The 13,938-nt window shown below is 44.4% G+C and overlaps 2 protein-coding genes across 3 annotated transcripts in view; both read left to right on the forward strand.

Annotated features, from left to right (window-relative positions):
• The first annotated feature begins 300 nt into the window (after positions 1 to 300).
• Positions 301 to 4,129, forward strand: POLR2D (RNA polymerase II subunit D). Its single transcript, XM_021538027.3, has 4 exons — positions 301 to 397; positions 1,202 to 1,382; positions 1,838 to 1,933; positions 3,014 to 4,129. The coding sequence occupies exons 1-4, from the start codon at positions 325 to 327 to the stop codon at positions 3,090 to 3,092; spliced, it is 429 nt and encodes a 142-aa protein (XP_021393702.1). The 5' UTR covers positions 301 to 324; the 3' UTR covers positions 3,093 to 4,129.
• Positions 4,130 to 5,492: 1,363 nt separating this feature from the next.
• The window catches only part of WDR33 (WD repeat domain 33), a 69,498-nt gene continuing 61,052 nt past the window's right edge, over positions 5,493 to 13,938 (forward strand). Inside the window, exon 1 of one of the 2 annotated variants that reach the window (XM_021538038.3) lies at positions 5,493 to 5,659. The gene's annotated coding sequence lies outside the window, so the exon portion shown is untranslated. The remainder of the gene's footprint in view (positions 5,660 to 13,938) is intronic. The other variant, XM_077785570.1, reaches the window with a different exon arrangement.

A 13,938-nucleotide genomic window follows, 5' to 3' on the forward strand; every position in this document is an offset into this window, starting at 1 on the left:
GAGCCGTGCCCGCCCCTCACCCGGGCAGTGCCCTCAGCCCCCAGCCGGGCAGAGCCGTGCCCGCCCCTCACCCGGGCAGTGCCCTCAGCCCTCACCCGGGCAGTGCCCTCATCCCCCAGCCGGGCAGAGCCGTGCCCGCCCCTCACCCGGGCAGTGCCCTCACCCGCGCACAGCCCTCAGCCCTTATCCGGGCAGAGCCGTGCCCGCCCCTCACCCGGGCAGTGCCCTCAGCCCCCAGCCGGGCAGAGCCGTGCCCGCCCCCGCCCAGAGAGCCGCCCGCCTGCCGTGAGGCGGGGCCGCCCTTTCCGCCGTGGCTTTCCGGTGATGGCGGCGGGCGGCAGCGACCCGCGGACGGCGGACGTGGAGGAGGACGCCTCGCAGCTCGTCTTCCCCAAAGGTGCGAGCGGGGCCGGCGAGGAGCGCGGGGTCGGCTGGTCGGAGGCCGGCAATGGCCGCCTGTGAGGGTGCGCGCCTCGCCGAGCGGCTCCGTGGACCGGAGCGCTGCTCAAAGCCCCTCCAGCAGCTACTAAGCCCCCAGTGTTAAAAATCAGGATAACAAATGATTTATATATGTTTAAGGATCTCATGGTTTCTAGGATGTGGCGGTTCTTAGGTGGGCTTCTAGGCGTGTATAGGGTATTTGAAAAATAATTTTTAAAATCCTGCCAGGTTGTAGAGAAAATGTTGGTTTTTGATATAAGGTTTTTCAGTGATGTTTGTTGACACAGGAGTTCTTCCCTGTGAGGGAGGTGAGGCCCTGGCACAGGGTGCCCGGAGAAGCTGTGGCTGCCCGATTCCTGGAAATGTCCCAGGCCAGGCTGGACAGGGCTTGGAGCAACCTGGGACAGTGGAAGATGTCCCTGCTCAGGGCAAGGGTGGAACTGTATGGGCTTTTTATGGTGCCTTCCAACATAAGCTGTTCTGGAAATCTGTGAATACAAAATTAGCTGCAGTTAGGAAACCAGCTGTCCAGACCCAGAGTGTATTTTTTTTTTTCCAGAAAATTAATGCAGTATAATATCTAGAAGTGTATTTACACCTCAGAGCCACCCTGCCCAGTGAAAGAGCTCACACAAGTCCATGAAAGACATTTTCACTTCTTTATTACCCAGATCTAAATTACACACCAAACTTGTGCAATTCCCCTATTTAAACACATTCCCCTTTTTTCCATGCTGTCATTCCCTCATTCGGGCTGCAGAATTTGAAACTGCGGAAACTCTGCTGAACTCCGAGGTGCACATGCTGCTCGAGCACCGCAAGCAGCAGAACGAGAGCGCGGAGGATGAGCAGGAGCTGTCAGAAGTCTTCATGAAAACCTTGAACTACACAGCGCGCTTCAGCCGCTTCAAAAACCGCGAAACCATCGCCAGCGTGCGCAGGTGAGCGGGAAAGTCGGGGTGGAACAAACACCGTGTCGGAAAATTGGATCTCTCATACTGGTCCTGCTTTACAAAAGTACATCTTAGTGGTGTTGGTGATTTGTTCTTTAATTCTGAGTCTTTTGGCTTCCTAATGAGGCAAGAAGTTCTTGATGGAAGGTTATGCTTTGTCCAGGTCAAGCCTTCTGGACTGCTTTGTTTTCAGTATTTCACTGACAGCTGATTGCATTAAATTGGGAGGATTTTCTAGACTTTGCAGAATAATTCAGGGGAAGTGGTGTTAGCAGATAGGATTTTGTTTTTTACTCTATGCATTTATTTAATGAGTCTTTTTTCTTTAAAAAAAATTACTTCAGTGCCAAAACCAGTGTGCAAAAAGATAAGCATTTGTCTCAGTTTAAGCCCTTTTATGTTTCTGTCTTGTGATTCCATCAAATTGTTGTCTTTCCTTACAGCTTACTGCTACAGAAGAAGCTCCATAAGTTTGAACTGGCATGTTTGGCTAACTTGTGTCCTGAGACAGCTGAGGAAGCAAAAGCTCTGATTCCTAGGTAAGCACCTATATATTGTACAAAGGCTGCTGTATCCTTCCCTGTGATCTAAAGCCAGCCATGCCCTGGTATCCTCTCTTCAATCCAGCTGCCTTGCTGGAAAAACATTTGGTCTTAGTCTTTCTTCCCCTACCCACTGATCTGACAGCAACACACTTTGTACATGTCCCTAATGCACTTCTGAGAGCTTTTACTGGATCAAGTGCAAACCTCTTAAATCGGGGTTCTTAGCTGGCTGTGTTTGTGTTCCTTGGAGTGTTTTCTGTTGGAGCAGAGGAACTGTTTTGTGGATAATGTTGTGGGAGCAGCAACCAATCAAGACATCTTCATGTCTTGTTTGGTTACCTCATGGCCTGAGATAGAGGAGGGAATGAAACATTCATCTGAATTACAGTTTCTTCCTTATTCATCATTATATAAAAGGGAAGGCTTTGGGATGATCTAACTATGGGCTCCCAGTACCTGGAAAGAGACTTTTTACGAGAGTAGTGACAGGACGAGGGAATGGCCTCAGCTGAGGGTAGATTTAGATTAGATACTGGGGAGAAATTCATCCCTGTGAGGGTGGTGAGGCCCTGGCACAGGGTGCCCAGAGAAGCTGTGGCTGCCCCATCCCTGGAAGTGTCCAAAGCCAGGCTGGATGTGGCTCTGAACAACTTGGTCTAGTGCAATGTGTCCCTCCCTATCCATGGCAGGGGGTTGGAATGAGTTCATCTTCAACATCCCTTCCAACCCAAACCATTCCATGATTTTATGTTAGGATTTCATAGCAAGAATGGACTGGCTTATGAGCATGCAGCTACATGGACTTCATTTAGAGTTCTGCTTACACCTGCCTTGCCTTTTTTGAAAACAAGTTGTGAAATTTCTGGGAAGAAGGAGTTTTGTCATGTAAAGAGGAAGCAGTGCATAGGGATTAGAGCACTCTTTGTAAAGTGATGTCAAAGGTGGTTCCTAGTGGTCACAGGTAGGTGACACAGTGTGTTGAGACTGACAGGAGAGAGTTATGACTGAAATAAATCAAGGGAGAGAGATGATTTCTGAAACCTTTAATGTCTCTTTATTGCTCTTACCTTGCAGCCTGGAGGGCCGGTTTGAAGATGAAGAATTACAACAGATTCTTGACGACATTCAGACTAAACGCAGCTTCCAGTATTAAGGTTAACCCTCAGCCCCTTTATCTGAGCAGAAAAACCTGAAGAGCTGGGCTGTTTCTCAGCCCTCTGGATCAGTCCAGCTCCCAGCTGAGTGAGAGCAGTTGTGGATGCAGGGTGCTCCAGTGCTGTGTTGCCACAGGTGCATTCAGACTGGAGATCAGCATTGTCCTTTTGGTTTGTTCCATGTGTATGTTGACAAGGACCCCCTGTATTGTGAGAGCAAAGAACCTGAAAGGCCTTTTCCCAGTGGCTCAAGTATTTATGTTTCTTCCCTAATCCCTCTCCCCAGGTTGTACATTTTCAACACTTTTGGTTTTTACCAGAAATGTAGATGTGATTTTGTGTTTTTTAGGAGCTTCTAAAGGATGCAGAATCTTGGTCTTGGTTCTCAGAAGGTTCAGTGATGAGCAGCATCAGTATCTGTGGTGTTTTTTGTTTGTTTTATTGTTTGATTGGGACAGTGCATTTTTCCAGCTTCAATATTTTTCTATTATTGTTTAGTCTAAATTAAAAGATATTTTTAAACTAAAGTTGTATGTTTTATAAATATTAGGTACATATTATGATTTTGTTAATGAGGACCTTTTTAATGAATAGATCCTGGAGATCTGGGGACTCCAAGAGTTTAATAACCCCAGTGCAGTTTAGGACAGATCAGAGGTGTTCCTACGATCACAGTGGGAAAGCATTGGGGCAGCATCTCCTTCTCTGCTCCCCTGTTCTGTGCCAAGTGATTGCAGACACCCAATCTGTATCCTGCTACAGAAAAAAAGGTGAAGAAACCAAATAATTTTAATGTTAACAGAGCCAGGCATCCACCCCTGGGGGGATGGACTCCTTAACTAAGTTGCTAACTGCCCTAATACTGAGATGAAACCAAACCATAAATAACGTGACACCGTGGAGGGCTGGCTCCTGATGCAGCCTGTGGGGATCACACACCCAGTGCTATCAGAGCTGAGCTGCTGGGAGAGTCACAGATTGTTAGCTTTTATTTGAAAGGAATGTTCTTTTGTGTAGGATAAACTTCTTAAACAAGCCCTTTCAAGTCTTGCGATTTTATACCACCCCACCTGAAAGAAGAAAAATTTTGCAGGAAAGTTGGGAGAGAGTGACAGACAGATCTTTTAAGATAATTTGTGTATTTGTGATCAATAATCTCACTGATCTTACAAAAGGAAGGGAAATAAAATATTACTAGAAATGTAACGTTGCTGCTGTGCTGAGAGGCTGAGAATGTGACAACTGTTGGGCTCATCTCACCTGGAGCACATTACCTCAGACATTTGTGTGTGAGCTGGGCTGGCAGTGGCTTCTGCAGGCCTATAAACCACACATGCATCTGTAACCAACCACAGGAATTTTACCAGGGTCAGAATAATTCTAACTGAAGAGGAAAAACCAAGGTGGCAAACCTTTATTTTATAAAGCTTAGCATCCCCTTTGGATACAGCATATGCTTCCTAGAAGCTGCTCCTGCTGAACAGGGTTTGCTCTGTAAAATGTTACTGTTTAAGCAGCTTTAAGACATTTTCATCTAAACACAGACTCTTAGGTCTTAATCACAACTAATTCAGGGAAAAAAGCCATTCTGCACCTCTGTCTACACTCCCTTGCTACTTGATGCCTTTGTGAGCACCCTGAGTGTAACAGACCTAGTGATCTGTAAATGATCTCAGGAGTTTGCACTATCCTACACAAATAGATTATTATGAGTTTTGAGATTAGTAGGTTTTGCTTGTGCTCTGAAGCCCGGTACTGGGGACAGCGGAGAATGCAATCACACAATCGATTAGCTTTGGAAAGACCTCTGAGATCGAGTCCAGCCTCTGAGCGACACCACCATGTCAACTATAGCAGGGCACTGAGTGCCACCTCCAACCTTGCCTCAAACACCTCCAGAGACGGTGACTCCACCACCTCCCAGGGCAGCCCATTCCAAAGGTATTTCTGGGAGCCTCACCAGGCGGAGTGTCTTGTAGCGCTTGGACGTTTGTTGAGCGTGAGAACTATCACGGAGCAGCGCACAACACGGCTGTGCCCGGAAGCAACTATCGCTCTGGCCGCCGGCAGTGCCTCTTTGGCAATGTTATGTGTAATAAACAGCACGCTGGAGCCGCTGGCCCGGCGGTCCCGGGAGTGTCCGGAGCAGGTCCCGGCCCGGCGGCTCTGAGGGACCCTGGGCGCTCCCTCAGGCCCCACCACAGGCGGGCCGGCCCCGCCGGGCCCTCCGCGCATGCGCGCAGCTCTGCACACTCTCGCCCTGTGATTGGTGCGCCGGCCGGGTCGGCTCGCGGAAGCGGCGCGCGCCCCGCCCCAGCTCAAGTGCGCACGCGCGTTTCCGCCCGAGGCCCTTGAGGCGCGGCGCCCCCGCCCGCGCGCCCTGACGTAGTGCGCGTGCGCGCGGGCGTGGGGCGCGTGCGCTGCTGGCGGGGGAGGCGGAGGGAAGATGGCGGGCGGCCGCGGGTCGTGAGGCGGCGGCGGCGGAGTTTGCCGGAGCCAGGAGGACGAGGCGGGCGGCGAGGCGTTGGTGGGCCGCCGAGTCCCGGTACGAGAGGCTGACTGGGCGGTGAGTGCGGCTCAGTGTCGGGTGGGGCGGGGGAGCAGCCAGGGAAGCGCGGCCCCCTCCGCCATCTTTAGGCCGCGGCCCTGGAGCGGCGCGGCCGGGGCAGGGCGGGGGCCGCCGGCGGGAGCAGGGGCTCCCCGCGCCGGGGCGCCCGGGGCGGCGGCGAGAGCTGAGCTAGGGCCCTGTGGTGGGGTGTGCTCGAGGGCCCGGCCTGGGAGCGGACAGCCGGGCCCCTGCTCTCTTTAGTGCACAGGTGTCTGTCGGTGGCTTCGTGCGAGTCTCTCAGTCCTGGCTTTTTCTACTTCTTTCAATGTTATTATTTTTTAGTATTATTTTTTCCTCCGCCTTGGATCCGAGTGGAGATCGGGTTGTGGCTGCTTTGAACATAGGGCTGGGAAGTTCTGGCCATTATAAACCGTGTTAGATACCGCGAATTTTTTACTTATGTGGTTCTTTACATGGGTAATCCTCTGGTTTAAGGAGAGAGAAGAGGCCACAGACATAGAGTACTACGTTAGGTTAAAATTAAGCTTCTCAGATGCCAGTTGAGATAACTACATTTGCCAGTAAAGAACGGTCTTAGTTCTGTAGGACTAAAAAGCATTGGTAGAAGAATGGGAAAGTATTATTTTCTATTTTCCTACGGATCCCGAGAGGGCTGTTGCTCACGTTGTGTACTGTATAAAGCTGTGGAACACCACTGTTGTTGGAGTATGTTCCCTGCGATGCAATAACACACAGCCCTGTGCAGCAGACCCTTCTGCTGGCACGGTGGAGGGACTGGTGATCGTGTGGTGTCACATTCCACTGACTGGGACTCATCAGCCTGTGCACGGGAAGCAAACCCAGGGGACGAGTTCAACTTGAAAGAAATAGCTCAGTGATTTTCCCTTGGAGAGAGCTCACTAAACTTCCTGCCTCCTTAGAGGTGTATGTTATTTCTCTCGTGCTGATTGTTATCGTCTTTGTTATGAGTAAATAGTTGTATACTCTCAGATGTAGTGTTTTTTAATATTAGTAGTTGCTTGAACACATCTGTCTGACAAAGTTGTCATAGGTAAGTAGTTCTGTGCTCTACAAGTCTTTGCCTCATTACATCCTTGCTTACAGTTTGTGGATACTATTTGGGAATCTGTTTTTCTATGTAGGCAGTAATCCCTCTTCCGTCTTGCAGCATATTTTCATTCCTTTTTGCTTAACTCAATGCTCCAACTTTTATGCTTACCTTATGCTCTGTCCTTCCTTTAAGAGAGGCAATACTGTGTGTCAGTTTATAGTGTGCAAAAAGTGTTGTGCCAAAAGACTTCAGGGCTCCCAAGTTCTTTTTCAAGTAAACTGATATTTACTTCTCAGTGATTTGCTGCAATATTCTCCCATCATCTTACTGTAAGAATATATAATTATTAAATGTGTTTAAAAAATCTGATTCTTAACACCTTGTTCAGTTGTGTTGTAGTAGTTCTAATGAGAAGATCTGAAAGTGTAGATACTAAAAATAAAGTGCTGAAAGATTGGAGGGAGAAAAAACCCTTAGAGCTGCAGAGAATGTTATATGTGAGTAACTACTCATAGAGCTGCTAAAACATTTTGATTTAAATATCAGTCACTGCAAACAGTGACAGCCATTCCCTGTTGTCTGAAGTGTTGGTCCTCCACTGAACCCTTTAGCAGTAAATATTGGACTGTTGGAATTGAACATTTCTCATCAGTTTTGTCTTTGTGATATCAGCACAGGAATTAAAAGTCTAATTATCTTAAACTGTGCTTGAGATAGAGGTACTAGGAGTGCCTCCTTTTGCTGCAGTAGAGAGACCTTGGTCTGAGGACGGGGTAAGGAGTCTCCTGTTTTGTTCCCATCCCTAGCAGAGGAATCTTCTGACTTGCCTGAACAAAATAGTCATGGAGAAGGCATTGGGCTGAGTAGACATATGGAAGGAATACAGTTTAAATCTGTACTGGGATTATTCCATGCAAAGTATTTTATGCATCTGTTAGGCAGGTATCTATGGAATTTCAAGACTTGGTTCAGTAACACTGGAAATGAAAACAATTTTGGCCTTGCTCAGATAGAGGTTATAATTTAGAAAACTACTTGTGAAAACAAGCTGGTAGCTATCTGCAGTGTGTTTGTGAATTTTACAAAATTTGTTCTTTATTTGCCATGTTTACATTCCTGATACTGGGTTGTTATGTTAACAAAAGTAAAAATACAGGTATGCAGGCCTGGTTGGTGGGGTTACTACAGAAACTGAACATTGTTAGAGCATGGTGCTGGGGGAGGAGATGTGCCAAGGGTCTTTCAAAAGATTAAAACTTTAAGATAACTTTGGGTTTTGCTTCTCATAGAAAATATCTGAAGGTAAGAGCAGAAAAGTAGAGTCTTTGGTAGCTAACTGGTTTTGGTTTGTGTTTTGCTAGTAATTTCACTTTACTTTGGAGCATCCATGGTCACCAATTTCCCAGATGGTGCTAAACTTCCCAGCAATCTGTTCTTGCTCACTAGTATTTAAAAAAGTTATTCAGTATTTCATAATGCCACTTCTGGTTCAACCTGCTCTCCACACTCGGGCTGGGTGTCCCAGTCATGCTGTTGTGAAACCTGAATGGGGATTGAAGTGTGTGTTTAGCAGGAAAGCTTCCTCTGTGTGCTCATGGCACTTTTGCTGCCAGTTTGCTGTCGAGGCAGTGAGTTTGCAGTGGTTCCACTCCTGCCTGGGGCTGTGCAGTGATCAGGAGCTCAGTCTGTGTGGGGAGGGATCCTGGAGACCAGGGGACTCACTTAACTGATCCTGCTCTACCTCACACCAAAGCTGGGCTGCTGTTCTGAGCACTTTCACTAATTGGGGCTTATTTCACATTTTCCCTACCAGTACAAGGAGAGGCTCTCTACAGTAGTCAATGTCACTGTCTAACCCTGATAAAGCTTGTGTTGTTCCAAACAATTACATATCAGTGTTCTTACACATATAAATAGAACATAAAAAAAGTATGAGCAATTTTTCACATTCTTTAGGCACAAATTAAAACATTTCTTCCTCTTTGATATTGCACCAAGTGACCCTGATACATTTTTTTTTTCTATCAGTAAAAGAGAACTTTATATTCAACTTCATTTTTCATTTTAATAGGATTTTTTCCCATACACTGTTGTTAAATCTGAGCACTTTAAATTTTCTGTTTACTTTGTTAGTTGATTTAGATGCAAAGAACAATAACATGCCACATGAGCTCTTTGGTGCTATTTAATCAGTCTTCAGTATAATAAAGTATATTGGTTCAAAAAAATAAATTCTATTAACTTTTGAAGCTTTGAAAATATCAGTGTAGTTATACATTTTATTTAATCTATAATTTTAAATCATCAAAATGTTAATATTCTTCTGCCTGTCCAGAAGTTAATGCAGCAGTGCAGGCGGCTGTACAGGGGGACCGTTTCTGTGAGCAGAAATCGGATATTTTGTTTAGTCTGGCTCACATTTCTGTTTTGGCCTGGATGTTAAACACTGGTTCTGGAACCAGTGAGGTGGGAAAGAGGAGGTGATGGCAAATCCCTGTCTCTGCCATAGCTCTGACCTGGCTGCACTGGGTGATGGTGAGCCTGGTGGGAGGCAGTGTGCACTGGTCTGATCCGACAAATCAGCTCAAAATATATCCCTAAAACTATGGTTGTGTCTGCAGTACCAAGTTTGGATCTGAAGTTGTTGGTCACAAAGCTTGGAATTTAGTCACTCACCTGTGACATTACCCAAAAGAGAGTGCCATGAAGTTCAGCAGTCTGGTGGGATAGGCCAAAAGTAGTTTTGCCACTAGAACTATAGATTTGTTGACACTGATCAGTTCTTTATAATAATGTTTTATGTAAATCAGTATGAGCAGAGGGGTACATGAATTAATCCATGTTTCTGCAGCTTAAGCATTTTAGGATTCCTTTAAATGATTATCCCAAATCCAAAAGAAAGATTATAGAAAATAATATGTTAATTTGTCTTTTGAAAGAGGCCAGAGACTGGATAAGGAGTCTTTAGCAGTTTGTGTTTGGTATAGTTTTGTGTTCATGGTGCAGTTTTGGCAGCACAGTGACTTATGTTTTATTTACTGTGGGCATAGGAGTATTCATCTGCAGTTTTGGGTTTGACAGGAGCTGCACCTGGAGCTGGTTAAGCAGCAGCACAGCTCCAGCTAATGGAAGTGCTGGATTTACAGCCTGAGGGCTGTGGAGCTGTGCAGTAATCTGGGATGGAATTGCTCAGTGGTAATGCCTGCTCGTCCTGCTTCTGATCCTTTGCTCTTCCTCCCGGGTCAGTGGAGTTATTCCCTGGAATTCTCAGTAGTCAGCTGCCTGGCAGGCTGCTCTTGAGTTTTGTCCAGTGTTAGTGAAAATGGTCTCATAACACTGAGCAGCTTTTTAGGTGCATGGCCAGTGTGGTCATCAGATGTTTATGTTGGCTTGAAGGAGGGGTAATGGAGGGAGCACACACTTGGGCTCAAGCCAGGGCTGCTTTGGTTTTGGCCTCAGCACTTTTAGTTTGGATTTGGGTCAGCTCAGCAATTCGGTGCTGAAGTTCCCTCAGTAGCTATGGCTGCACTTACCTTGTGTGGTCACAAGCAACCACTCTACCCTTGTCCTCCTTCCCCCATCCCAGTAAAAATCACTGCCTACCTTTGAAAATTTCTTCCTGTTGGGCCATGTTTGTGAGCAAACCATTGCAGAGACTGGGGAAATGTTACGGTTCTACCACAAGAAAAGTTGGGGATTGTGCAGAATTGCAGGGAGGAGGAGTGCAGACTGAATGAGTATGTTTATTCTGCAGTGTTTGCACTGTTTCTCAATTACAGAGTTTGAAGCTAAAGTCATGCTAGAATCAGTCATCAAACCATATTTTGCATCTTTTTCTATGGATGGATGCAAATATTTTGGTCTCCTTAGCAAATCTAAGCCTAAATGAAGTAGCTATTTCTAGTAATATCTTTGTAGAATCCTGACTAATATAAGCCACAGCTGCCAAGCTTTCTGTGTAGTAAGATGAAAATACTGACCTAGAACTGGTGATGAAAATGCTGCTTTTGACAGGAAAACTTCCTGATATTCTAAAAGCAGGACATAGGAAGTAGGAAAGAAATGCTGAGGGACTTTAGAGAACTTTTGGAGAACTCCACCTTTGGAAACTGAAGCTCTCTGGTGATGTGCTCTTCTACTGAATTGTCATTCTCATGGGGAGATGGATGACTTTTGTGTTTGAGGAGAATCTGACATTGAACCCTTTCTCCTTGGAATGCTTTGTGTGAGCTTGACTTTCCTTTACTGAGAAATTTATTGCTGCAGAAGGTGATAATGTGCTTTTATTGAACTGTACTAAATGGTGAAAGCAAAGGTTGTTTACTGAAGAATTTAGTAAATTTAAAGAATTTAAGAGTGGTTTTTTTAGCAATTTGTGTATATATATCTATACATATATTTACATAACCATATATAGGCATTTGCATAGCTCATAATCCACAAGCGAAGATCAGAAAACATATTCCTGGAACAAACTGGCTCTGTGATTCCAGTTAAAAGAAAGTGCATTTTTAATTCATTTTCGGTTGTATGAGATGTCTATACATCACCCATCAGTTTAGAAAGTGTTCTGGTATTGAAAGTTTCTTGTTATAGGAGAAATATCTAGGTTGGTTATGTTTGAAAATAGGACTGCTCAAGTGATATTTATAATTTTTTACACTGGGAGCTTGAAGCTACAATAAACAACAAGGTTTCTTTTTTCCTACTGGAAGTTTGTTCCTCATGGGATTGAAGAGTCTCTAGCCTAACCACCAGCAAACAGGGGTTAATGCATTAATCTTCCACACCATACTGTGGCAAAAGAATAGTATGTATATATGCTAGACTTTCAAATCTTAACTGAAGCAGATAGTGAGAAGCTACAGTTCTGAAGATCTTCACATGAATAATCTGTAGTCAGAACTTTATTTAATCAAAATAGTTGTCTAAGTGCCATTTTCTTTGATTGTTTTCTTGATGTAGCAGGTGTTTGATCAGATTTGTTGGGGTTTTTTTGTTCATTTTTAAGTCTTTGGTTTCAACAGTAAAACAAAAATGGGGAGCACTGATAATTAGCAGGGTTCATCAGCCTTGTTTAGCAGCATTGTGTGATTGAGTAATGTTTTAATTGTTTGCTGCAATTCTACTACTTTTGCTTAATGGTGTCTCTTAATCAGCTAAGTCTAGGCATAACAACTGTAGGTATTAATTTACATATTTTGTTGTAAATGTAGTTGCTAATTTAGCTACTCTGCTGTTGGGGCAGATAACAAATTTCTGTCTTGGATAAGTATGTGTGCATCTGCTACATCTTTTTATGACAAGAGAATAAAAAATCCCTTAAAAACCTCTTGGATATTGTAATGAGAACATTGTAGGGTAGTATATTGTGTGCCATTTATTCTGCAGTGTGGATGTAGGGTTGATTAGTCTCTTATTTCCTTACCTTGAATACATAAGGTGTGAAAATAACCTTGAGGTGCCCAGAAGATGGGTTGCACAAAGTCTTCATCTCTGGATGCAATTTAGGGTATGGACACTGGTGATAAATAGATTTTAACATTAAAATATGCAGCAAAATAAAAAGTTCTTTTATCTTGGAGTTTCTACTGAGATATAAAATCTCTTCTGGAGAGAGAAGCAGGAAAAGGATCTTTGAAATACAGTTCATAACTGCTGAAAAACATTGCTTTTAGTTGTTTTTTTTTTTTTTTTTTTTAACCTTCTTACACTTCTCAGCATAAAAAGACACTTTTTCACATGATCACACATGATAGCACTGTCATCTTGCCCCCTGGTACCTCTTCCAGACTTCAATTGTGTAATTATAGAAGATTAAGGCATTATTTTGCCTTTATTTGGCCCAGAAGCTGGCATGGCAAATGACATTGCTTTGTCAGAAGATGGGCCTGAGTAACATTAAAGGGGGGAGAAGGGGGCAGGGAGTGAGCATTCCTGGGGTCATGAAGTAAAGATTTTCTTAATTCTGTCAATGTTAGCAGCTTCTCTTCTGTTTAAAAGCAAATGTTGCAAGAGTTCTGGGTATGTTTGGTAATCACTTAACAGATAAAGGTTGTGAAAAGTAAATCTTTGTAACATGTAACTCTTACTAATTCCCAGATTTTACTATTTTTCCCAGGTACTAAAAAGGCTTAGGTGTCTTTTCAGCATTGAATTTGCAACTCTTTGGGTCTCAGATACTCAGCTGTGTTTATTATATTAAAATGTATGTTTCTGTTGCATAGTGTGACTGAGGAAAAGGAAACTGTTGCTAGGTTATATCAACTTTATTTTTTTAATCATCAGAATTTCAGGATGTTGTTCCTGAAGAAAAGACAATTTGCTGTGTTTCCTATTTCAGTTTTGCCCTACAAACAGCCATAGTCCTTCTAGTCCTTTTCCCTTCCACTGATAATAAAGTCCTCTGAAGAACTTCTTTGGAGAATTTCTTGTCACTCCTTCTCCTCCTCTCGTGTCTGTCCCTGTCCATCCCGTTATGTACCTGCAGTAGTACTTGAGCCAAGAGGGACTTGAGGAATGGCTCCCCATGAGCACCTGGAGATGAGCAGGGAGCCCTGCAGAGCTCTCCGTGGGAGGCAGAGCCTGCTGGCTTGTGGCAGCTGCAGAACGAGTGGCTGCTCACAGAGCAGCCCCGAGAGCTGTCCGTGCCAAGAGAACAGCAAACAGCAACGTTCTCACCAGGAAGGCCAGCTGCATCTTCAGTGAAACTGGGAGGAGCATTCACACAGATTCTGCTGTGGCTTTTGTTCACTGAGTTTTGATATTATAACCAGCTGAAGAGGGTCTTGATATTTAAGATTAGCAAGGATCCTAATCCTTGTTTTCTTCTTTTAAACTGCTTTTCATATGTAATTTTTTTTAGTCTCTGTCACGTCACGTTTATGTGTTTTAAACATCATTCCTAAAGTTTTGTTTCTGACAAAGTAGCAGCTCTAAGGTAAGGCAGCATCAGTAATCACTTCAGCATGAAAACCAAGCTGTGAGTCTTCAGTAGGTAAGATGAATTTCTGTTATCACAGGGACTCACAATAAAGGACAGTTTAGGTTATAATGCCCCTCTTGATAAATACTAAGCAGCAGTTGAAATAAAGAGGTATTTAGTAAGTTTAGAGGGAGGAAAAATGCTCTATTAAAAATATATTGTGAATAAACTTTAAGGTAAAACCAAGGTATCCAATTGGTAATGGTAAAATCATGGCAGCAAAGCAAATCCTGTCGATCT

Source organism: Lonchura striata, chromosome 10 (assembly GCF_046129695.1).
Source record: "Lonchura striata isolate bLonStr1 chromosome 10, bLonStr1.mat, whole genome shotgun sequence".
Lineage (NCBI taxonomy): Eukaryota > Metazoa > Chordata > Aves > Passeriformes > Estrildidae > Lonchura > Lonchura striata.